Consider the following 25,093-nt stretch of genomic DNA (forward strand, 5'->3'; position numbering starts at 1 on the left):
GAAACCTCTCTGTACAGAGCATAGCCCATAACAGATGAAAGTGCTTTAGAGTATGCTCAGCAGTGTGTAGCTGGGTGGTCAAACAATCTAGTATTATAAATGAAGTTATATTTGGTGCTAAAGTTTGCATTTGGAAAGTGTTTATGTAGTTTTGAGTGCAGTTCTTCACTTAGCAGGAGAAATTAGGAGTTTTGCACTTTGGGTGTGTGGTTTTGTGAATTGTGTTTAGTGTTCTGAGAAACTGAGCGATTTAAAAAAAAAAAGTGTGTTAGCAATCGAGAAAAACTGTAAGCTGACTGTCAATCATACACCACTGTAGGATTAGGAAACAGCAAATGCATTCAAATATATTTGAACAATTTCACTTTCAGTTCTCAGGAACTTGATTTTTTTTGAAAAATTGACCTTCCTAATCCCAAGAGGAATGTTTCACTTTAACAGAACCATAAACAAACACAATACAGATTCTCTCCCTGTTTAAAAAAAATTGAAAGCTGGAAACGTGAAGCCGAGGAAGAATGATGTCACGCATCCTTGAAGGAGCTAGTCTATAGGAACATGTCCATGTGCAATTTCAAACTCTATAACAAAATAAAAGAGGTTCTAATTTAAGAAACCATTTTTATATATAGGCCTATCAACATCATCTAGGAGGGTTTGGTCCATAAACACTACCTGGAATTTGATTAAGGGCCAAACCAAATCAATGAGGTGACAAGTGGAAAACAACCGGGATTTATTACAAAAGCTTGGATTTTTTTTCAGTTCACCCAAATTAATTTACAATGGTAATTCTGAGTGCTAAACTCCAGCAGCGCATTGCCAAAGCGCTCGAAGCATGGAGGGCAGGGCCGTGTCCCTTCTCAGACCTTTGGTATATGCAGTCATCTGAATGAACAGGCAGAAGGGAAGGATGATCCCCTGTGGTGAGCATGTGTGTGTACAATTTTTCTAATAAACTGCTATTTCCTAAGACTCTGTTGTCTGCTGTTAAAAATCTTTATACATGAAATAAGACCTTGGTTTAGATTGAACTGGGTGTCAATTGGTAGGAATTTTGAAAACAGAAAAAAAGCAGAATCCTGGCTCTTCTTAATAAAGATTTATTCCATCCTGTTTTAATTTGATTGTATTTAAATTATAATTTGAATAGATAGGCAAGGACATAAAATACTGTACTAGTCCCAGAGCTGGATCGTAAGAAAGTACATTTACTCAAGTACTGTACTACAATTTTGAGATATTTGTACTTTAGCTGAGTATTCTCAGTTTATGCCACTTTACACTTCTACTTTACTACATTTTAGAAACCAATATAATATGTTTGACTCCACTACATTTATTTGACTGCTTTTAGTTAGTTACTAAGTTTGGGTTTAGATAATTAGCTTTTACACAATTATGAAACAATGATTAAATACATGCTGACATACTGTATATATTTGGTCATAATATCCAGCAGGAGACAGTATATTAAGTGTACTACAATATAAATGTCCCTGCCGTGGGACTAATACAGGATTTCTGATTTCTGATAAGGAGTACTTTTACGTTTGGTACTTTAAAGTATATTTTGATGCCGATACTTTTATACGTTTTATATTTTGAATGCAGGACTTTAACTTGTAACAAAGTACTTTTCAAATTGAGTATTGCCACAAATCTCAGTACATCATGAGCTCCGACACATCCTTTAAGTTTACAGGCTATGGTTACATCTGAGGATTTTTGCAATGCTTTCTTCTTCCACTAAACCCGGAGGGGCGCTGTTGGCAAATCAGACAGCAATGTTCCGAGGCGCTGTTTCTATGTGTGCAATAATACTTCCGGTTTACGATACATGGGCAATGCCTGTCTTCTTTGTCGATTTTATAAACCATTTAGGGAAACATTACACAATTATACAGTTTTGGACTATCTATTAAGCTGCAGCGGGTTCGCTGTAAGTGAAGCCAAACATGGATATCCCCAATTCCCCCGAAGGTGAGCAGAAACGTAACGCTGCTATGTATGAACGCTAGCTAGCACACATGCTACCTGGAGCTACGCTACTGCTATTAAACACAACACATTAGCTGCATTTAGCATCTAACACCAGCAGCTAACGGTGTTGTTACACATTTTTAATCTGTGGGTCTTTAACATTAATGTGGTGTTTAACATGTACATCATAAATCTGCTTAGATGAATATCACTTGAATAAGCATTGGTTAATGCCTCTTATGATTTTCTGAAAGCTTAATATCCAGTAAACAATTATTTAAATGATAGCTTACCTACACTTGACACAACTTTAGTATTCTTAAAGACTCATCATACAATCTGGATGAATACTATTTTGCTGCTGCATGCATTTTCCAAAATTACAACGTGTTTCCTAATCCAAACATGATACATATTGCAGTCTTTAAGTGACACATTGCCTTGTTATTAAACAAAATGAACAGAAAACCAACAAATGGTCCACTTTAAGTACGTAGATGTTGCTTTTTCTCAGTGCGAAAAAGTAATGCAAACTGTATCGGGTTATGAACACAGACAAGGACTTCAGGATTTCATTCAGATTGACATTGATGGCTTTGAGGATTCTGTAAACACCTTTTAAAACGGCTAACTGTAAAAAATAGTTGTTTTCATTCAAGGATTCCTGGATATTTATCTAGTAAAAAGGCTTGTTTGTTTTATAACTGTAATATAATGATGACAAGGCACGTGCTGTCAGGATAAATGTTCATAACGTGTAGTAAAGCACACGTTATGATAAGTTCTTCCTGTCTTTTGCTTAGCATTTTAAGACATTTCACCAACAGTTCTGACTCTTTACTTATTTTCTTTGTTTCTTTTGTAGATCAAGAACTGAAGAATGTAATAGACAAGCTGGCCCAGTTTGTCGCTCGTAATGGGCCAGAGTTTGAGAAGATGACAATGGAGAAACAGAAGGACAACCCCAAGTTCTCCTTCCTCTTTGGGGGAGACTACTTCAGCTACTACAAGTGCAAGCTTGCAATCGAGCATCAGCAGCGTATGTAGTTAATGTAAAAGTCCACAGTCACGTATCTGTCTGTATGATGTTGGAATGTTTAGTTAATTTAGTGTTCTAGATACTAAGTATTTTCAATTGCTATTGAGATCTTAATGTAAAGGATCAATGGAATTTAATTGAAATGTAACTTGTAATAGTTCAAATTTAAGGGATCAAGGAAAATATATTGTCATTCTGCAAACAGGGTAGCACAGAAAATGCAATTATTTTTCTAAATCATTTATTCTATAGATGTTTTTTTTACCAAGTTCCACCCAGACCAGTGCAAAAACAACATCCCCTTTGTATTTTATAATTACCACAGGTTTTTAAAGGGGCCCTATTATGCTTTTGGGGGGTTTCCCTTTCCTGTAGTGCAGTTGGTTTTTGTGCATGTAAATGGTCGGCAAAGGCTTAAATCACAAAGTTCCCTCACACCACACTCTATCCCCCCCGACTGAAACGCCTCCATTGGACTCCGTTGTTTACTTCCCAAACATAGTGACATCACTATGTAACACTCACGCTTCCATTGGCTAGCACTCTAACACACTGTGCGTGAGAGGTTGAAAAGAGGTGCTGCAGCACAGGCAGTAATAAAGCGCATTTTGAACATTAAAGCATGTGAACATGTCAAAGTAAAGGCACACCATTTTACCAAACCATCTCTACCACCCGCAGCTGATGGTGATTCAACTTGGGACCAGCCTCTTTATATTTTGCCTGTTTTACATTTAAACTGAGCGACACACACCAGTTCTTGTCCTACATATACTTCGAAACACGCAACAATACTCCAAGGGAAGGGAAAATGCTCCCTTGGTCAAAGTCAGAAATCCACAGATTAATAATGAAGGTTACATAACATTTGTTTAATGATGTACAGCTGATACACTGCCTGGTAATACTACAGCACGGTGTTGTGTAGGGTTGCATGGAGTTCTTCTGTCAGTAATGTAATAACACTGAAATGTATTAAAGTTTGCTTTCTCCACTTAGATCCCTCTGCCCACGATGGGGAGGAATATACATCTGAAGGTATTTATTTGGAACCAGATGTGCCAGACAAATTCAGAGTTCTATTCGGAAAGTGACATTCTTATTTTTATTTTGCACATTTCTGCTGGACATGATCATATTGATGCTTGAAAGTTTATTAGGTTTGTTTTCCGTTTCCTTTATGTTCTTGATTCGTGTTTTCCTTTTTAATGTGTCAGATATGTTTCATTGATGGTGCTCATCAAAATGTGCTTCATCCTTCCTTTTGAAGCTGGTATCATAAGACAAACAGAAGTAGGCCTAGTGATCCAACATTTCTGTTCTTTGTTTACAAACCTTGGTGAATCTGATTTTCTTCAGGTTCTAACCATATTCTATAATCACAAGCTGCTAACGTGTTTTCTTTTCAGCATTTTCTTTCTTCGTTTTACATTTTCTGTAAACAAACCAGCCAATCTTTGCCTGTTGTGTTTTTTTTGTATACTCTTTCTCTGCAGGGCATCTCCATCTCTCCAGCCTCAACCCCAAAATCAAAGAATTACCAACACCAAGACTTCACATTTTCATATTCCCTGCCTTTTTATTTATTATTGCAGAGATGTACCAAGGCTCCAAAGACGTGGTTGATATCCTTCCTCCACCAATGGCAATGATTGCCCCGCTTCCGAATCCTCCACCTGCTGCACCTTCAATGGAGGACCTAATCCAACAGAGCCAATGGAATCTGCAGCAGCAGGAGCAGCATATGCACACACTCAGACAGGTAACAGCAAGAAAGTCATTGAAGCCAAATAATCGATATTAACGTGGCAAGATAAATCATTAAAGTGAGTTATTTAGGTTACATCTTTCTGTCTGTTCTAAATGTCCCTAGTGGTGGAAGAAGTATTCCGCAATTTTACTTGAGTATACGTAATAATACTGCAGTTTAGAAATGCTCTGTTGCAAGTAAAAATGTGTCATTAAAATGTAACTTAATTATAATTACCAAAATGTTAGCATCAATACACTCAAATTACCAAAGCTAAAATAACTGATTTTGCAGAATGGCATTTTTTGCTATATAAATATTATATAACAGATTTATAATAAGTGATCCATTAATGTGTCTGTCATCTTAAAGAGACCCTTTTATGCTTGTGGGGGTTTTGCCTCCTGTTGTGTGTTGTATAGGTTTTTGTGCATGTAATGTAAATGGTCAGAGGGAGGGTCCCTCTCACTCTCTTCATATATATATACAAAAAATGTGTTGAGTAAAAAGTAAGATATCTACTTCCAAATTGTAGTGTAGTACTAACAGTATAAAATGAAGTATAAAGTAGCATAAGATTGAAATTAAGTTAAGTACCTGAACAATGTATTTAACTACTATACTTAGGTCAAAATTATTTTCGCCCACTGGTCTTCCCTGACAAGAATTTGCATCTTCTGTTTTATTTCCTTCCTGTTAAGCTCCTGTTACACTTAATGACAACAGAAAAGGAACAATGGTTAATAGCATTTTTATTAATGTCTTCTCAATGTAGGAACAAGTGACTGCAGCCATTGCTCTGGCTATGGAGCAGCAGACCCAGAAACTGCTGCTTGAAACCCAGTTGGACATCACAGAGTTTGACAACCTGCTGCAGCCCATCATAGACACCTGCACCAAAGACGCCATCTCTGTAAGCTTGTCAAGTAGAGATTTTTTTTTTTAGATATGCTTATGTTCGTAGATTCCTAAATTCATTTTAAAACGGATGTACATGTGTCCTTTTTTCTGTCAGGGTGGTAAAAACTGGATGTTCAACAACGCCAAGACTCCGCAGCACTGTGAACTGATGACATCACATCTCCGCAACCGCATCACTGCCGATGGAGCGCATTTTGAGCTCTGCCTGCATCTCATCTATTTAACCAATGACGTTCTCCATCACTGGTACACAAACCCAAATACCACTTTACTACTACACTTAGGGCAGGGGTGTCAAACTCAATTTCATCGCGGGCCACATTCGCATAAAGGTTGCACTCAAAGGGCCGGTTGTAACTATATAATATATATATCAAATAATGTATTATATTACATTATTGCCTCTGAATTGGATTATTATCGGATAGGGTAATAACTTAGTAATTAACTACGTCTGAAAGCAGAAGTCCAGGGCAAATAATTGCAAGTCTCTTCAGTGTGCATGTCACAAAACGAGATGCATTGTGGGACATCTAGTTTATGGGAAACCTGCTTATGTAAAGTGGCATGTAACCGTATAATAAACATATTATATTCTTTGCAAGCTCTTGCAGGGCCACAGAAAATGAAGTCGCGGGCCGGATTTGGCCCCCGGGCCTTGAGTTTGAGACCCCTGATTTAGGGAGTGTAATATAGCTCCAATAAGCCTATAATTAACATGATCTCTTATGATGTTAAATGTGTAAAACCACTTACATTTTCATTTATGTCTGATTCCACTGTACACGTATTGAACAAGCATTCATTTTGAGTTACAGGAACCAATTGATGATTAATTACCATGTGAATTTAAATTCAGTTTTTTTAATTTAATAGACTGTATAATGAACCGCATTGAACAAAAGTGAATATAAACACCTGTTCCAGGCCAGCCTTGGTTACATTTTGAACAAATCTTGCATTAAAATGGGTAAAAGAGCATTATAACAGATTAGATGAGAGGTTGGTGTTAAGCAGCTTTCAGTGTATTTCATCTGTAACATGTTTAAATGTGTTCTCACAGCCAGCGGAAGCAGCAGAAGGATTTGTTGGCAGCGCTGCAGAAAGTCGTGGTTCCCATCTACTGCACCAGCTTTCTGGCTGTAGAGGAAGACAAGCAGCAGAAGATCACCAGGGTAAACATCAAGCACATGGACAGCTTTGTGTCCACTAGGAACCTTAACAGATTGCAGGAGCTTTTATTATTATTGGCAGTACAATTATGGAACACTAATCAACACCTTCATAATTAAAAATAATACTTGCATAAAATGTAATTGAATGAATAATATTCTGTCCAGTTTTTAGTTCAAGGCAGTTTAAATGTAGGGCTTGCTTTTGTTAGTTAATGTTGTAGTGGTATGTCAGTTGTGTATGTCTTGATTTTGATCGTACAATGTCAACCAACTTCTATTATATAAATATCTAATTATACAGCGTTTGTTAAAAAAAGGCTCAGGACTTCCTGCCTGTAATGCTATTTATTCATTGAATATTATTAACCCTGAACTTATTTTTTTTTTTGTATTCCCATTCTGCTCCATTCAAGTTGTTGCAGCTGTGGGAAAAGAACGGGTACTTTAACGATGAGACCATCCAGATGCTCCAGAATCCTACACTGGGCCTCGGCCAGTACCAAGTGAGTGGAATAAGATTCAAGGCTCTTCTCTATTGCCTGTGCAAAGCCAGAAATGGGAGGAACTCTGTTATAGTTATATTATCCTAATTTATTTTGTTACTGTTTTGTTTTGTTGTTTTGCACCTGGAGATTTAGCTTTCCTGGAAAATAAAAGCACTAGTGTGTTTTTGTATTGAATGATACTCCTGTGATAGTGGTTAATCTCAATCCCTTGCCCTCTCTCTCAGGCGTCTCTGATCACAGAGTATGCTGCGGTGGTGCAGCCGATCCAGCTGGCCTTCCAACAGCAGATCCAGGCTTTAAAGGCCCAACATGAAGAGTTTGTTTCCAGCCTAAAGCAGCAGCCACAGCCCTCGTCTGTAGCACAGCTAGGAACCCCCGCTGAGCCTGAAAAGACCCTGCCTATGACCACAAAAGCTGGTGAGAAGACACACAATGATACATGACGACAGACTGATTGTTTAGATAATAATACTAGAATTCGCTCATATAAGAATGGGGGATTATAAGAACATTTCTGAATTTTTTTTATGTAATTTGCTATATTTAAAGAAAAATATTCAATGTATGGACTTTTTTTTTTATCTTGTCTTGTTAAGTTTTGCTGTATACGTTTAAGACCTGCTCCAGTGCATGTGTGTTCGCGCTGTAATGTGTTGCTGTGTGTTTTTTGTGAAGGGGATGTGAAGCCGCCCATTTCGGGTCCTCCACAAGGGGACTTTGATGGGGCTCCATCCAGGCCACAGGACCCCAGCAACCCAAGTGGACCCTCAGATATCTCCTCGAACAAGGCTGGGTGGTATGATCCCCAACACATGGGCCCCTGGAACCCCAACCAGCCGGTAAATATGTGTATTTGTGTATGTGTGTTAGTGTGTGCATTTGCTGATTTATAGGGAACAAAAAAGTAAAAAAACTGAAAGTTCATGAGTTCAGAGACATGAGTTTGTGCTGTGCTAGTCTCCAGGGTTAGACCCTCGACTGATGGTTCGGCTCAATGTTTAGTGGGAAGCCCCAGCCCCGCAGATGTGTGATTTAAGGCAGTACTGTGGGATATATTTTGTTGTGTGTATGGGATATATTATATAACAACTAGGGGTGGGTACCGAGCCCCGGTATTAAACGGGCCCCGGGGCTGAATTATTAAAGACCGTGGTACCGTTAAGCTCCAACGTTATTGGTCTTTTTATCGGTACTGGAGACATCTAAAAAAAGATGTTGTATATATTACTGCTACACAAACATTATATTGCAGTTTTAGTGTCGCAAACTCTGTTTCTCCAAAAAGCATGCAAAATGCGTCTATGATTATTTTTAGTATTTTCGATCTTTTCAATCCAGACGAGAGATCTCTCTCTCTCCCCTGTCTGTGTGCGAGGGGGCGGGGCTGTTTACACACACGCAGCTGCTACATTCAGCAACACACACACACGGACGAGATGGCGGAGAGAACGCGCTCCAAGGTGTGGTTAAACTTTACCCGTCTCGATGTGGAGAATGCTCGTTGCCAAAGTGCAATAAGAGTTTAGCATGTAAGGGCGGTAACACGAGCAATGTGTCTAAACATTTAGCAAAAGTGCTCCACATTCAGACGGAGGAATGCACCGGGTTCCACTGTCTTTCTAGCAGCTCTGTAGCTCCATCCACGAGTAACGTTTCCACGTCAGGTGTTATATATGCTAGCAGCAACACAGAGTTAACTCATTATTCAAACATGGGTTAATGATTAGAGGTAACAGTTATTTATTGTTAATGTTTCAGCTATTCTGTGTACAGTTCTGTCATCAGATTATTTAATACGATTTGTTAAAACATTGTTATTTATTTTGATGTGAAATATTATTTATTTAATTTAAATAGTTTTGTTCACAATTTGTTTAGTTAATTTACCTTATTTTTTCTCTCCAAAAGAACCGATAAGAGTACCGTTAAACTAAAAGACCGAATCGATAAGCGGTATCGATTAAAGTAGCAGTACCGTTAAAATTCTTAACGATACCCATCCCTAATAACAACCCTAAGCATTGAAAACATACATGCTCAGAAACGCATACGTTAACTGTTCATCTGTGGAGTGTTCTCATTATGGGAATCCTTGCACCTGTTAAGTTAGGAAGGGAGTTGGCAGATAAAGATAGCATGGTCAGAACACCATTAAAAATGATCAAACAAAAGTATGATTGAATAGGGGAATTCAGGATGGTGGAAGAAACAATGGTGTCTATGTGATAGAGAAAGTCAAGGTCAAGAAGGAGGGCCTGAGAGCCTCCTAGTGTCCTGAGACCCTCCTACACATTAAAAAAAGGCATAACAACTGATTAAAATAAAAGAAGCCTGAAAATTGTGAAGGCAGTCACTCCATGGAACGACTTGTGTTTGCTGTGCTCTGCTAAATCTTCAGTAAACATAGTGTTGTGAAGATCTCGAAGACATCCGGCCCAACTTCAGAGGTTTTTCTAGTACTCATGCTATTTCTGACTCTTCTGTGCTTCACCAGCCTCCTTTCGACCCAAACCAGCCCCCCCCTCCCTGCCCGCCCTGGAACAGCCACGAGGGGATGTGGAACGAGCAAAGGAACCAAGAAAACTGGAGCGGAGGTCCTCCCAGAGAAGGAGGCCCCTGGAGCGGGCCAGGTGGGTCTGACCAAGGCCCTCCATCTTGGAACTCATATGACCAGCAGCCACCATGGGGGAACCAGCCTGACCAGCCTCCATGGGGCCAAAGGGAGCCCCCTTTTCCTCCACGCATGCAGGTTTGTGGTAGATGATCATTGGCTTTGCATTTATTTAACCTGATTTTATTTGTATTTGCCTCAAAGACATGGTTTTGTTGCTGATTGATGATTGTATCTCGTTGCCCAATTTTTACAGCGACCTCCTCATTTCAGAGGGCCTTTCCCTCCACACCAGCAACCACCTCCTTTCAACCAGCCCCCACCTCCACACAGTTTCGGACGCTTTCCGCCGCGCTTCATGCAGGACGACTTTCCCCCCAGACACCACTATGACAGGCCGCCGTACACCCCCCACCGCTTTGACTACGCTCAGGGAGAATTTCCCGGAGGTGAGTTATAAGGCACAAAGTTATTCATCGGGAGTTTCACTTAAAGGGGACCTATCATGCAAAATGCACTTTTTGATGTCTTTTATACATACATATGTGTCCCCGGTGTGTCAGGGAACTGTCACACCGGTCAGTGTCAGAAAATAATACCCTCTCTCTTTTCCTCCGTTCCCAAAAAAAACTAAAACGGGGGTACAACGGTGTCATATCGGAAATGTGGACCCACGGCACTATCAGAAAATTGCTATCAGAAACAATGCCTGGCGTGTTTTGGAAGTAACATGGTCTTTGTTTACATTAGCAAGCATTGCTAACACTCAGAGCTAACCTGTACTGGAGAGAGTATGTGTAAAAAAAAGCAGGAAATAATAAAAGGTACTCACCTTGTGATAAACCTGCAAGAGAAAAAGCATTTGAGCTCCATACTGTTTCAAAAAATAATCCTTGATGTGGTTTGGAACAGGATGGTGTTTAATCACGGCAGAATTTAACTGAGTAACTGCCGGTAGAATTCTGAGCAGGCATTAGCTCCCCCTCCTCTTTGTTTGTTTTTTCAAGCTAAGGACCCATCAGCCATTCTCTAATGGCGCTTTTCCACTGCAGGGCCTCGCACGGCTTAGTACGGTATAGTTAGGCCTTGGTAGGCCAGGCTCACTTTATGCTGCGTTTCCATTACAGTTTAGGAACTGGGGTAGTAACTATAGTAACGCAGTGTAGGTGGAGCCATGGCATCATCTTCAATGCAAACCACAAAACCAACATCAGCCGTTAGCTGTTAGCACTCAAGCTCACAGCTCCTCATATCTGTTCAGAAACTGGACAAAAGTTAAACAAGTACAAACCACTAGTGTTGTCACGATACCAACATTTTGGTTTCGATACCGATGCCAAGTCAAGCATTGCGATTCTGATTATTTTTCGATACTTTTCTTAAAAAAAGGGAAACAGTCTTAAATGTAATTATTGTGCTTTATTTCACACCATAACCAAAACCAAAACTTTTAAACAATGAGAACAATAAATAAAATAAATGACTAGAATTTGTATTAAATACAATTAAGCATCATCTATAAACAACTTTTTTGTTTTTCGCTTCTGGCGTCTTTTTTGTCAACAAGCCGAGGCGCAGCGGCAGTTGCACTCCCACTTGCAGCCATGCTTCTCGTTTTCTCACATGCTCTGGCAGCTCGAGCGTGGCCGCGTGCACGAGAGAGGGGAGGCACTTAGAGCGTGGTTGAGAGGGGCGGGACTGCAGGCACGGCTGCAGTGCAGGGAGTGGAAGCAGAGCGCTGAACACACACGGCTCTTATTAAAACGGCGCTTTCTCACCGGAGTACTTTTCCCCGTCATTCTTAAAGTACCGATACTAATGAAACTGAGGAATCGTACCGTTTTTAACGGCAGGGTATCGTGGTACCTTTCAAGTATCGGTACACCGTGCAACACTACAAACCACAGACTGTCTGTGTCATAGCGAATACAGTCGCTGGTTTATTTATGTCTGTATAGGCCGTTGTTGTGAGTGTGGATGGTCGGAGCATATACTGCATTAGCTTAGCCGATCTCCATTCAGAAAACACACATTTTAAAAGGTTTTTCGCCTGCCGTCTGTCTGCAGACTTGTCAAAGCATTAATTCATGGTTTTTGCTAACCGGTATGTTGTTACTTCGGCATCATTTTGAAATGTGTATTACAATTAAATTAAAATGTTCATTTTGTTGTAGTTGCCAGCGATTCTCTCTCTAGTTTAGCATACTCAGCCCGGTTGTTGGCCCGGAAAGAATCTCGATTTTGGAGAGCCAGAAAACTGTGAAAAAGTACCTGCTAGCCGGAACTACGCCTAGTGGAAACGCAACCAAAAATGGGCCGGGCACGGCACGCTTAAATCGCGCTCCACGCTGTAGTGGAAATGCGCCATAACAGGCCTGGAATAGAGGGATATGAGGGATGTCTAAAATGCATGATCTGTTTGGTATTTTGAGCAAAACACATCATAGACATGTTTTTATATATCTGAGACCCATAATATATGCCTAAAAATAGCATAATAGGAGACCTTTAATGCGAGGCTGGATAAGAGATTGGAGAAGCCAGCATAATAAAGCCAGACCTTTACAATTAGTCGACTGAAAAACCCCAAACCAATGTTGCCTGCTCCTTCCAAGGAAAGAAGCTAGCAGCATTAGATCAAAAAACTGTTGCCAAGTTGGCAAGAATGACAGCCCCTCACATCCCCCCAAAGCCCCTCCCCTACATTAATCCTTATCAATGTAAACATATCATATTGAATATAAAAAAAGCAATTTGAAGTCTTCACAACTATCAAGCTAGCTGCTTGTTGCTGTGATGTGCAAGGGGTGCATGATCATAGTGTGTGTAAGTAGACAGACAGAAAGTGTCATTACAGTCCTGCGCTTCAAATGCATCTGGAAAGAGTTCTGCTTTTTGAATCAGCGATATCACAATCCGCCTTAAAATCTGTGGAAGAGGAAGAGAGCCGGTTAGCATTAGCTGTTAGCATCTCCTGGGCAACACAGTCCTGAAGTCAAAAGCTAATGTTAATGATGCAAGCTTTTGTTGAGTTGAATTATGATGCATTCATGCTTTAATAAGTAAATGAAGTATTGGACAAAGGCTAATTAAACTGTTATCATGGTGTGTTAACATTTTATTTTGTACAATGTCGTTTTTCAGGAAACTTAAATACATAATGTTTTTTGAAATGTCTGGTATTGTGACACTCTGACACTTTTCTTTTTCCCTGTTGTAGAGATGCCAGGTCCTCCTCCCCACCACCATCAAAATCAGAGGCTCCCTCCACCAGGCATGGGGCCAGAACATCCTCCCTGGGGTGGAAGCCAGCACCAGGACTTTGGCCCACCCCCACACGGCTTCAACGGCCATTCCCCACACGTACGTCATCGGCAACATCCAGTGCAGGACGACCCCAGTCTGGTGCCTAACGTCCCCTACTTTGACCTGCCTGCTGGTCTCATGGCTCCTCTCGTCAAAGTAAGCCACCTGATTCTTCTTTAACGACAAGAGCATGACATCAAGTAAGAGTGTTGTTGCTAGAAGACAGCCATGTGATTGAATACTACCACAGGAGACTGAAGAAGTCCTTTACAGAACTCTTTTTAAGAGATCTTAGGAAACAGACAGAGTGGGTAGACAGAAATGAAAAACAATAATAATGGGAAAGGCCAATCACTTGCATTTCTTTTGACCATTGTCGTGGATCCGATATCTTAAACACTCACAACATAACCAAATAACCAAATAGAAACACATTAAAACACAGACACAGAAGTGGTTGAAGTTAAAATATTATATTGTTGTACAACAGTATAAGAGACAGATTACCCTTGCATGACATGAGCAGAGAACATGTCTACAGAAGGAGAGAATATTACAGTATTTATACACCTTTTGAACATGAGTGGAACTACACCATTGGATCTTATGGCGCATTTCCATTACAGTTTAGGAACTGGGGCAGTAACTATAGTAACGCAGTGTAGGCGGAGCCGTGACGTCATCTTCAATGCGAACCACAGAAAACCAACATCAGCCGTTAGCTGTTAGCACTCAGAGCTCACAGCTCCTCATATCTGTTCAGAAACTGGACAAAAGTTAAACAAGTACAAACCACAGACTGTCTGTGTCATGGCGAATACAGTCGCTGGTTTATTTATGTCTGTATAGGCCGTTGTTGTGAGTGTGGACGGTCGGAGCATATACTGCGTTAGCTTAGTCGATCTCCATTCAGAAAACAAGCATTTTAAAAGGTTTTTCGCCTGCCGTCTGTCTGCAGACTTGTCAAAGCATGAATTCATTGTTTTTACTAACCGGTATGTTGTTACTTCGGCATCATTTAGAAACGTGTATTACAATTAAATCACGGTCAAATATGTTCCTTTTATTGTAGTTGTAGCCCCCTTGCAAGCGATTCTCTCACTAGTTTAGCATATTCAGCCCGGTTGTTGGCCCGGAAAGAACCATGATTTTGGAGGGCCAGAAAAATCGTGAAAAAGTACCCGTTAGCCGGAACTACCCTAGTGAAAACTGGAAACGCAATAAAAAACGGGCCGGGTTTGGCACGGCACGCTTAAACCGTGCTACGCGCTGCAGTGGAAATGCACCATTACACAATGATATGTAACACAACAATGTACCTTTTGACATGGTGTGATCATCTACACATGACCTTGCATGGGGAGACTTTGTGTACCATGAGTATACAGTGCATCCGGAAAGTATTCATACCCCTTAACTTTGTTCACTTTGTTATGTTATAGCCTTATTTCAAAATGGATTAAATTCATTTTGTTCCTCAATATTCCACACTTAATACCCCATAATGACAAAGTCAAAACGTTTTTAAAGATTTTTTTGCAAACGTGTTAAAGATAATCAAATAAAATGTCACATGTACATAAGTATTCACACCCTTTGCTATGACACTGAAAATTGCGCTCAAGTGCATCCCGTTTCCACTGATCATCCTTGAGATGTTTCTATAACGACTGGAGTCCACCTGTGGCAAATTAAATAGATTTGACATGACTTGGAAAGGAACACACCTGTCTATATGAGGTCCCACAGTTGACAGTGCATATCAGAGCACAAACCAAGTCATGAGGTCCAGGGAATTGACGGTAGACCTCAGAGACAGGGTTGTATCAAGGCACAGATCTGGGGAAGGGTACAGAAAAATGTCTGCAGCATTGAACGTCCCAACGAGCACAGTGGTCTCCATCATTTGCAAATGGAAGATGTTTGAAACCACCAGGGCTCTTCCTAGAGCTTGCTGCCCAAACCAAACTGAGCAATGGGGGGGGGAGAAGGGCCTTAGTCAGAGAGGTGACCAATGGTCACTCTGACAGAGCTCCAGTGTTCCTCTGTAGAGATGGGAGAACCTTCCAGAAGGACAACCATCTCTGCAGCACACAAATCAGGCCTTTATGGTAGAGTGGCCTGAAGGAAGCCACTCCTCATAGGGCTGCTCAATTAATCGTATTTTAATCGCAATTACGATTATGGCTTGCAACGATTACGAAAACAACGTAATCGAAATAAAACGATTATTTATTTATTATTATTATATATTTTTTTTCTAATTATAATCTTTTTTTGGTTTTTCAGTTGAATTATACTTAAAGTTCAGGGTAATCAACTGTTAAAAACATACTGTTCATGTTTTTTTTCTCCAAGTAAGTAAATGGATAATCGTTTTTTAATAATCGTGATATCAATTATTGACCCAAATAATCGAGATTATGATTTTTGCCATAATCGAGCAGCCCTAACTCCTCAGCAAAAGGCACATGAAAGCCCACATGGAGTACCTAGAGGACTCTCAGACCACGAGAAAAACAAATTGTCTGGTCTGATGAAACCAACATGTATCTCTTTGGCCTGAATGCCAAGCATCATGTCTGGAGGAAACCAGACCTGGCCAACACCATCCCTACAGTGAAGCATGGTGGTGGCAGCATCATGCTGTGGGGATGTTTTTCAGCAGCAGGAACTTGGAGACCAGTCAGGATCAAGGGAACGATGAATACAGCATTGTACAGGGAGATCCTTGATGAAAACCTGCTCCAGAGCGCTCTGGACCTCAGACTGGGGTGAAGGTTCACCTTTCAACAGGACAACGACCCTAAGCACACCGCCAAGATAACAAAGGAGTGGCTTCAGGACAAGTCTGTGAATGTCCTTGAGTGGCCCAGCAAAAGCCCAGACTTGAACCCGATTGCATATCTCTGGAGGGATCTGAAAATGGCTGTGCACCGACGCTCCCCATCCAACCTGATGGAACTTGAGACAATCTGCAAAGAAGAATGGGAGAAACTGCCCAAAGTTAGGTGTGCCAAGCATCATACTCAAGAAGACTTGAGGCTGTAATTGCTGCCAAAGGTGCTTCAACAAAGTATTGAGTTAAGGGTGTGAATACTTATGTTTATGTGAAATTTGACTGTTTTATTTTTAATTAATTTGCAAAAATTATTTTAAAGCATTTTTCACTTTGTCATTATGGGGTATTGTGTCTCGAATGTTGACAAACAAATGAATTTAATCAATTTTGAAATATGGCTGTAACATAACAAAATGTGGAAAAGGTGAAGGGGTATGAATACTTTCCGGATGCACTGTAGTTGGCCCCTTCTCAGAAAACTAAAGGATAAACTCATGGCATGACTTGGAGCACTTTATTATATGTCTATGATTCCAATAACACCATCCTTTGAATGTCTTTTGATCAGCTTGAGGACTCTGATTATAAACCCCTGGATCCTAAAGACATCCGGCTGCCCCCTCCCATGCCACCTAGCGATCGCCTGCTTGCTGCTGTGGAAGCTTTCTACAGCCCTCCATCCCATGATCGGCCACGGAACAGGTACAAACACACCTCAGATATTAGCCAAACAGATGCAAGCACTTTTCTGTCATTTCTGTAAGTTTCGGTGCAGAGATAAATGCACACATAAAGAGTGTTAGATTTATTTATTTGGCTGAATTTTAAACCATATTGAATTAAGAAATGTTTCCAATTCATTATTGACATTGCTTAGAAAAAAAATAAAAATTCAGCTGATTTATTCTATCACAAGCAACATTTTTCATTGAAATGTTTAACAAGTGGTGTTCAATGGTGTTTTTTTTGTGTGACAGATCTTGTTCAACAAATGATGTTGTTGTTATCAATTATGCCCACTCAGATTAAGGCTTTTTTCAGTTCTGTGTTTATATTTAAGGATTAAAAAAAAAAATTTCACATGAACAATGTATACGTTTTGCTATGGCGCACCCTGAAATCCTCAAGTTAGTTTCACTGCTAGCTTCTGATAGCCATCGCTGTAGTCAAAGGTCTTATTCTACAGCTGACTGTTTCGCTGTCCTACAGTGAAGGCTGGGAGCAGAATGGCTTGTACGAGTTCTTCAGGGCCAAGATGAGAGCCAAGAGGAAAAAGGGACACGAGAAACGCAACAGGTGAGTTCCTCTTCATTTGGAATTTTCTGGCTTTGTGGTTGACAAAGACACAAAATGTGTATCCTGTGGAAAATGCCCTTCCTTGGGTCCTCAGCAATGCACCTGCCATGACATTTGCATCTCCTAGTAATGCTAGAGTAAAGGCGTCATTTGGGTGCCAAAGCTAACACAAACATCAACAGAGAGCGAGCTCTACCAAGAATGCTGCAGTGGCTCAGTCAGTAGGGGCTGGGAGCCGTCGGGTCGCTGGTTCAAGTCCCTGAACATACTTAAAATATGGAGTGTGTACTGCTACTTGGAGAGATCCCAGTTGACCTTGAGCAAGGCCACTGGACACCCAACCCCCCCCCCCCCACCTCCCATTGCATCGCTGTACAATAGCTGCCCACTGCTCCTAGTACTAGGATGGGTTAAAAGCAGAGACCAAATGTCACTGTGCGCTGTGTGCATGTATGTGTGACAAATAAAGAGGGTTTCATCCTCCGATTCTATGCGGTTTGGCAGTGGTAGTATTGTAGCAGTGTTGGAAATTTACTTTTTGAGTCGCATAGTATTTATATTAAAGTTTGCATAATCACAGTTCGATATATATAAACTAGGGCTGTCAGTCGATTAAAATAGTTAATCGCGATTAATCGCAAATTAATCGCACATTTTTTATCTGTTCTAAATGTACCTTAGAGGAATGTTTTTCAAGTTTTTAATACTCTTATCAACATATGAGTGGACAAATATGCTTTATGCTAATGTTTATTATCATTTGAACAATGACAAATATTCTCATGAATATTAAACATTAAACACAACAACCTGTGTGTGTGTGTGTGTGTGTGTGTGTGTGTGTGTGTGTGTGTGTGTGTGTGTGTGTGTGTGTGTGTGTGTGTGTGTGTGTGTGTGTGTGTGTGTGTGGTGTGTGTGTGTGTGTGTGTGTGTGTGTGTGTGTGTGTGTGTGGTGTGTGTGTGTGTGTTGTGTGTGTGTGTGTGTGTGTGTGTGTGTGTGTGTGTGTGTGTGGTGTGTGTGTGTGTGTGTGTGTGTGTGTGTGTGTGTGGTGTGTGTGTGTGTGTGTGTGTGTGTGTGTGTGTGTGTGTGTGTGTGTGTGTGTGTGTGTGTGTGTGTGTGTGTGTGTGTGTGTGTGTGTGTGTGTGTGTGTGTGATGGATCGTTGGAGCTATGTGCAACTCCAGGCATATATATGCTCGAACGGGAGCTGCCTGGACGCTGCAATCATGTTGCACTATCCGTGCTGAGTGTGCTGACTGTTCGTACAATGTCCCACTGTCTGGCTTCCTGCATAAAGTCAAGTGCTCAGCGCAGTTGTGGCGAAATGTCTCTCCTCTGTTTTCATTTAAACAGCTCCTTATATCCGTTAGCGCAGCTAGCTAGCACCAGATGCTAACAACAACAATGCACCTAAGGTCTCTCTCTCGCTCGCTCGGGCCACACATACACACACCCTCCCGGTCCTCCAGATGGCCAGTCGGTGCCTGCCGGTGAGCGTGGAAGTGTGGTCTGCCACAAGCGGGCGGCAGGAGCGGGGCTGTCAGCATCAGCTTGTAGATGGTATTTTAAACTCGATGCGCTCTGAAACTACGGGGCGGCCGAGAAAAAAAAAATACACATGTGTTAATCGAGTTAAAATAATTAGTGGCGTTAATTTTTTTTTGCGTTAAATTGACAGCCCTAATATACAGCAATCCATGTCCTTCGTTTTTTCTAAGGAGAAAGTGTAGAAGTCCAAGAAATAGGTTTATTGCGATTAATGGCGATTTTTGTCTCCAATACCATTAATACTGAACTTTTGTTCCAAATGTTACCGGCCACTTGTATTCATTTACCAGCTACATTTTGTATCAGCATTTTGGTGACGTTATGACAATTAAAGATTCCAGAAGGCATCCATAGGGAACATGTCACTGTTGGTGAATTAAGAGACACCTAACCCACATGTTTATGATGTTTATTTTAACCCCCCACCCTCTATGGCTCACTTATATATTTTCAGTGTTCAGGGAGATAGCCGCTCCAGGAGTCCGTCCCACAGCAGAGGCAGATCTTCATCGCGCTCCAGCTCCCGCTCCTCTAAGTCGTCCAGATCACGGTCCCCGCTCGTCTGGGTCCCACTCTCAGAGCCGCTCCCGCTCCTACTCACGCTCCAGGTCTGTAACTACACCCCCCTCACACGGATATTTGTCTGTTGATGTGTAAATATGTGTACACGACAAGGGGCTTTTCTCACTGTTGGCTAGAAAGTAAAGCAAGCATTTGTTGGACATGTTTTTTTTAAATATTTCTGTCTATTTTTCTTACGAGTGTGCCTCTGCCTACCTCTCTTCAGGTCCAGGAGCAGATCCAGGTCATCCCGTAGTCGCTCTCGCTCCAGATCCAGATCCCGTTCACATTCACCCTCCAAGACACGCCATGGCCCCAAAACCCAGAGCGATTCCCCTCCGTAAGCCCCCTTTTCTGTTATTTTAGTACATCTTTTTTAAAAAGACCCCTGTTATGCTTACTGCATTAAAGATGGCTTTCTCTCCTTCTCTTAACAGCTCCACATCAGTGGTGGCAGGCGCTCCCTCCAAACTGCCTGCAGATAGCAGGCTAGGGGAAGAGAACAAGGGCCATCAGCTGCTGATGAAGATGGGTATGCTCTTGCTTTTATTTCCTAATGAACAAGAATAATACAGGTGCTTGAAGGTTTATTCAATCCTGAAATGTACAGGATGTTTAAGGGCACTTGGGATAAAGGAAACCATACCTTCTACTGATTTCTAGCTTTTCTCCTTTTGTTCTGCTGCAGGCTGGAGTGGTTCAGGTGGATTGGGGGCCAAAGAGCAGGGCATCCAGGACCCCATCAAAGGAGGAGACATCAGGGATAAGTGGGACCAGTATAAAGGTGTCGGGGTGTCACTGGACGACCCTTACGAGAACTATCGCAGGAACAAGAGCTACAACTTTGTTGCGCGAATGAAGGCGCGAGAAGAAGGTACCAAGACTTTACATTTTTTTTTATAAAAGGTACAAATTACAATAGGGGATGCTTAAATAAAACACACCGCTGTTCCCCTTAGATGAATATAAGATCAATCTTTTTAAAATTTAGATTTGTTGGTAAGGATGGTGTTTTCAAAAACTATGCATAAAAAAAGAAAAGGGGCAAATGATATGTTTAAATCTTACTGTTTAAAGGGGTCCTATTGTGCTTTTTGGGGGGTTTCTCTTTCCTGTAGTGTGTTATAAAGGTTTTAGTGCATGTAAATGGTCTGCAAAGGCTTAAATCCCAAAGTGATTGAGTTTCTCTTTCACACACACCTCCCCTGCCTCCATTGGACTCCTTAGTGGCATCACTATGTAGCATTCGTGTTTCTATGGGCTAGCGCTCCAACACTTGCGGTCGAATAGTCAAAAAATCAGCTCCTAACGTCTATCCCTATCGTCTATTCCTTGACCTCTGAGTGAAACGTCACGGGGTTAAGGGATAGTGGATAGGAGAATTCAAAAGGATTTAGGAGAAGAGACCGCGGTACTTTAGAGAATCCGAATGCACTTTCACTATCCGACGTGTTTATGATGCCCCAGCGGACGTCATGAATGTGCGTCTGCTGCTGTGGGGAAACTATGGAAACTACAGTTTTCTATACAGCAGACTACAACATGGATGTTCAATAAGAACGAGGGACTACTGTAAACTCATCTAGAGACTCTGCACCGTGCTCTGGTGCTGTTGCTTTATGCTTTATGAACGTGGACAACAGAGAAACATATTCTTCATGACCAAAGTTGGAATTGAAATAAAAAAGGAAAGTGAAACTTATGCTCGTCACCCTCTCCCTCCGGTCCACATTAATACAAACGATCCCAATACGTATGATTGTATGAACTATGAAAATATCTTAAAATCAATACAAATGTATTTATTATAAACGTTAGTCCTTAACACCTATCACTGTGTATATCACCATTCAAACATCTTTTAAAAGTTGAACAAACCCCACACAGCTCAGTAAAGACTGTGAAATGTTGACTTTATTTGATCATTTCAGTAAAAACTAACATTCATATTTCTCTTTTTGATTATAATACTGATGAACGTTTAAAACAAAGCACTTTGGCAACTTACCACATACGTTTTAAAATGCTTAATAAGCACCATAACGTTCATGATATCATTTCTCGGTCATAATCGGTTGTTTCCGTGAACGGCCGAATGTTGTGCGACGGTAAATGCTGCGGCTGCAATGCATTGTGGGGCAGCATTTTCTCCTCTCCTTTCGGTTAGGGAGGTCCAGTGGTTCCTAAGCTAAAGGAGGTTATAAAGGAAGTTTGAAACCTCCTTTCCTTTCATCTAGAGCAGGGGTTCTCAAACTTTTTGTTTATGCGGACCACTATTTATTATCAAGGGTTTTCGCGGACCACCTCATATGCAAACCATACAAATAAGTACATATATAAACGTAGTGTTAAAACGCAGATATTTTTTTATAGTTAATTATAGACAATCAAAAGTAAATTGAAGCCTATCTGATACTTTTGTGACCGGTGTCTGTCTGCGTTGTGTATGTTTCTCAAAGAGGACGGCATTTTAATTAGGTCATCCCAAACAATGCCACAAGTGCGCACGCGTGCAGTGCACTCACAAAACGGGCAGACAGGTCTACAAAAAACTACCGGTATGCTTTAGTTACTGTGCTGCAAAAAGCAGACGGCGCTGCGCTCAACACACACAGACTCAAAACCATGGACACACATAAGTAACATAAACAATGTATCGGCCTAAGTTGCATAAAGGCTTGAGCTACATTATTGCTACTAAGCAGACAGCGCTGTCTCTCTCTCCTCTCTCTCTCAGAGGAGAGAACCTCGTACTCAGAGAGAGAGAGAGGAGAGAGAGATCTCCTAGATGAGGAGAGAGAGAGGAGCTCTACTCTCGAGAGATCTCGATATCGATCGTCTCGCTCTCTCGTCCGAGCTCACTCAGCTCTCCGTCTCTCGTCTCTCTCTCTCTCTCTCTCTCTCTCTCTCTCTCTCTCTCTCTCTCTCTCCACTTTCAAAATCTATTTAAATCTCAAAACAAACTCCCAAATTCCCAAAGTTGTCCTGAAATTAACTTATTAAACGAAACGAAAAATATAGCCTACTCAGGGGTGGATCTAGAAAAATATTCATGGGGTGGCAAGAGGGTGGCAGGAGATTTTGAGGGGTGGCATCCCCTGGCAGAAGTATATGCTGATTTAATCAGCAATTGAATGCATTTTAACTGGACAATAACTGAATGAGTTTGTTTCACTCTTAGACCAGGGGTACCAAATGTATGCAGACTGCTGCAATAAGTACATTAATTAAGTGTCTCATCGATGTTTGTCTGAATTAATATGATAATATTAACAATCATATTATTCCTATCAGCTGTCAATCACTGTTATGATGCGGCGATTACCGCTGTTCTGTTCAGCAAAACGCCTCACAAACTGATTCAGATCCAAAGCTTTAGTGCGTTTTGATTCAATGCTGAGTACAGCCAAACTTGACAGTCTCTTCTCTGTCATTGTAGACCGCAAATACCTCGTTCCTTCCGTCTACAGTACTTGGGTCCGGATGCTTCTCGTTTTGCGCCGTCCTGTTCAAATGAAATCGCCGCCAATCATATTTCCACGCTTGCGCCAGGTCCGGGGGAGGGGTTACAAGGCTCGTGTCTTGTGGTGCATTCACTTGCACTCGGACATTAGAGATTTTCTCTCATAAATGTCCGATGAGCCCAACGACCACTACCCCATTGCCTGATATCATTAGAAAGCTAGGAATCTCCTCTTTCCGACAGTGTATACAGCTCAAAATGTGTCTTCGGGTCAATGCGACTGATTTTGATAGAGCTAGTTACATATGAGGTGGTCCCCGAAAAAAAGTGGATTTTATTTAGCTTTTTTCCACGGACCACCTGCAGTAGGTCCGCGGACCACAGTTTGAGAACCGCTGATCTAGAGAATTCAAACGGCACTTATCATGGCTGCCACTGAGGGACTTCCGGGTCATTTCACTCCGTTAGGAAGGTTCCTAAGCTAAACGGACTATTGGACTGCAACCATAGTACATGATAAGCTAAGGGGCGGGACATCTCTAAGCGGTTGACCAGTCACAAGTGCCGGCCAGCTAACCAATCAGAGCAGACTGGGCTCTGGTTTCAGATAGAGGGTGAAAAGAGGTGCTGCAGCACAGGCAGTCTGAGCTTTATGAACATTAAAGCATGGAAACATGTCACAGTAGAGGCACAAAATACTAATATGAACCTGAAAATGAGCATAATGTCCTCTTTAATCGAGCAAGAATTGGTTCAAATGATTGGATTATGCTTTTTGAATCAATGTACTTTTTGTGAAACACAACATTACTGTGCTCTTTGGATTACGGTCATTAATATTCTCTTTCTTTTTTTGATTCAGTCAATCGGGAAACTCCGGAGGCCCCTCCAACAGAATGATTTCATCAAACATCGTCAGACATCTCCTCATCTTCCTCGTTACACCTCCACCAAGGATCTAATGTTTCACTGCAGTTTTCAATCCAGAGACAGCAGTCTGGCTCCCTCCTCAGAGGGACGATACAAAGTGCCACCACACTTAGGAAGCCTGAAAAGCCGTTTGGTTCACAGTAAAAAGCGTGGGTTAATTTGAATTACAGTCGATTAAAAAATATGGTTTGTAGCACTCACTCTTTCACTCCCAATGTTTCAGACAATGTTGTGAAATGTTTTATGATCAGTGTTTTAGCAGTCTCTAAAAGGAGCAACAGACCTCCTTCATTTTGTAATAACAACTGCTCAGGCAGTCTCAGTGGGATAGCTTCAGAAAAACATAGGACACATGGTTAAACCTTGATAATATAAGCAATATTAGTATTAAGGCAGTGATTTTCAAAGTGTCAACTGTTAATGAAATAAATATTCCAAATAATTTGTATTTGGATTCTATTGTTTTCATTCCTTTCCCTGAATTTTCTTTTGCGTCAGTTAACTCACATTTAGAATATAAAACAAATACAATAAATGCTTTGTATTATTTGAATACAATTTTGAAAATAACAGCTCTTTTAGACATAATTCCCGACTGATTATCCACAGATCCACCAAAAGTGCTCACTGTGGGTGGGGTCAGAATTCTCACTGCTAGATACCTCAAAACTTCTTTAAAATAAAATGTATAAAAGTAAATATAACTAGCGCGAAATAAAAACTATGGTGACTTTTCAATCTTTTTGGCTCTTCAATGCTGTTATTGTGACTTTCTTGTGTAAATCATGCTTTGGAGTTGTTAGTCTGTCCCTTTTCCGTAGTTCTAAAACAAACCCCACATCACAAATCCCTAAATATGAAATCTGTTGTATTTTCTACTCCACAAACACTGTAAAGACATAACCTTAATAAATAGAACTATGACTACAAATGTGCCTTCACTTTCTTAAATATTTATAGAAAGTACATCAATGACATTCATAGGATAAGAAAAGTCTTAAAAGGCCCGTCCACACAGCGGCGTGCGTTGACGCTTGACGGCGGGCGTGTCTGACACTCGACCAACAACCAATCACATGAATCTCCCGCCCCTGACACAAGCAGCGGTTTGATTGGCTAGAGCTTGTACTGGCATATGATTTCATTGGCTGACGCTTCTGCC

The 25,093-nt window shown here is 41.0% G+C and overlaps 1 protein-coding gene across 1 annotated transcript; it reads left to right on the forward strand.

Moving 5' to 3' along the window:
* Positions 1-1,806: 1,806 nt before the first annotated feature.
* On the forward strand, positions 1,807-24,669 carry cherp (calcium homeostasis endoplasmic reticulum protein). Its single transcript, XM_034237531.1, is given in 21 exon segments — positions 1,807-1,983; positions 2,849-3,022; positions 4,022-4,108; positions 4,618-4,784; positions 5,548-5,685; positions 5,788-5,939; positions 6,757-6,868; positions 7,282-7,371; positions 7,599-7,791; positions 8,050-8,213; positions 9,869-10,123; positions 10,242-10,434; positions 13,206-13,447; positions 16,702-16,835; positions 17,343-17,429; positions 19,432-19,525; positions 19,527-19,585; positions 19,765-19,878; positions 19,976-20,070; positions 20,227-20,412; positions 23,864-24,669. Coding segments are annotated over 21 exon segments (2,799 nt in total). The 5' UTR covers positions 1,807-1,958; the 3' UTR covers positions 23,902-24,669.
* The last annotated feature ends 424 nt before the right edge of the window (positions 24,670-25,093 follow it).

Source organism: Gymnodraco acuticeps, unplaced genomic scaffold (assembly GCF_902827175.1).
Source record: "Gymnodraco acuticeps unplaced genomic scaffold, fGymAcu1.1, whole genome shotgun sequence".
NCBI lineage: Eukaryota > Metazoa > Chordata > Actinopteri > Perciformes > Bathydraconidae > Gymnodraco > Gymnodraco acuticeps.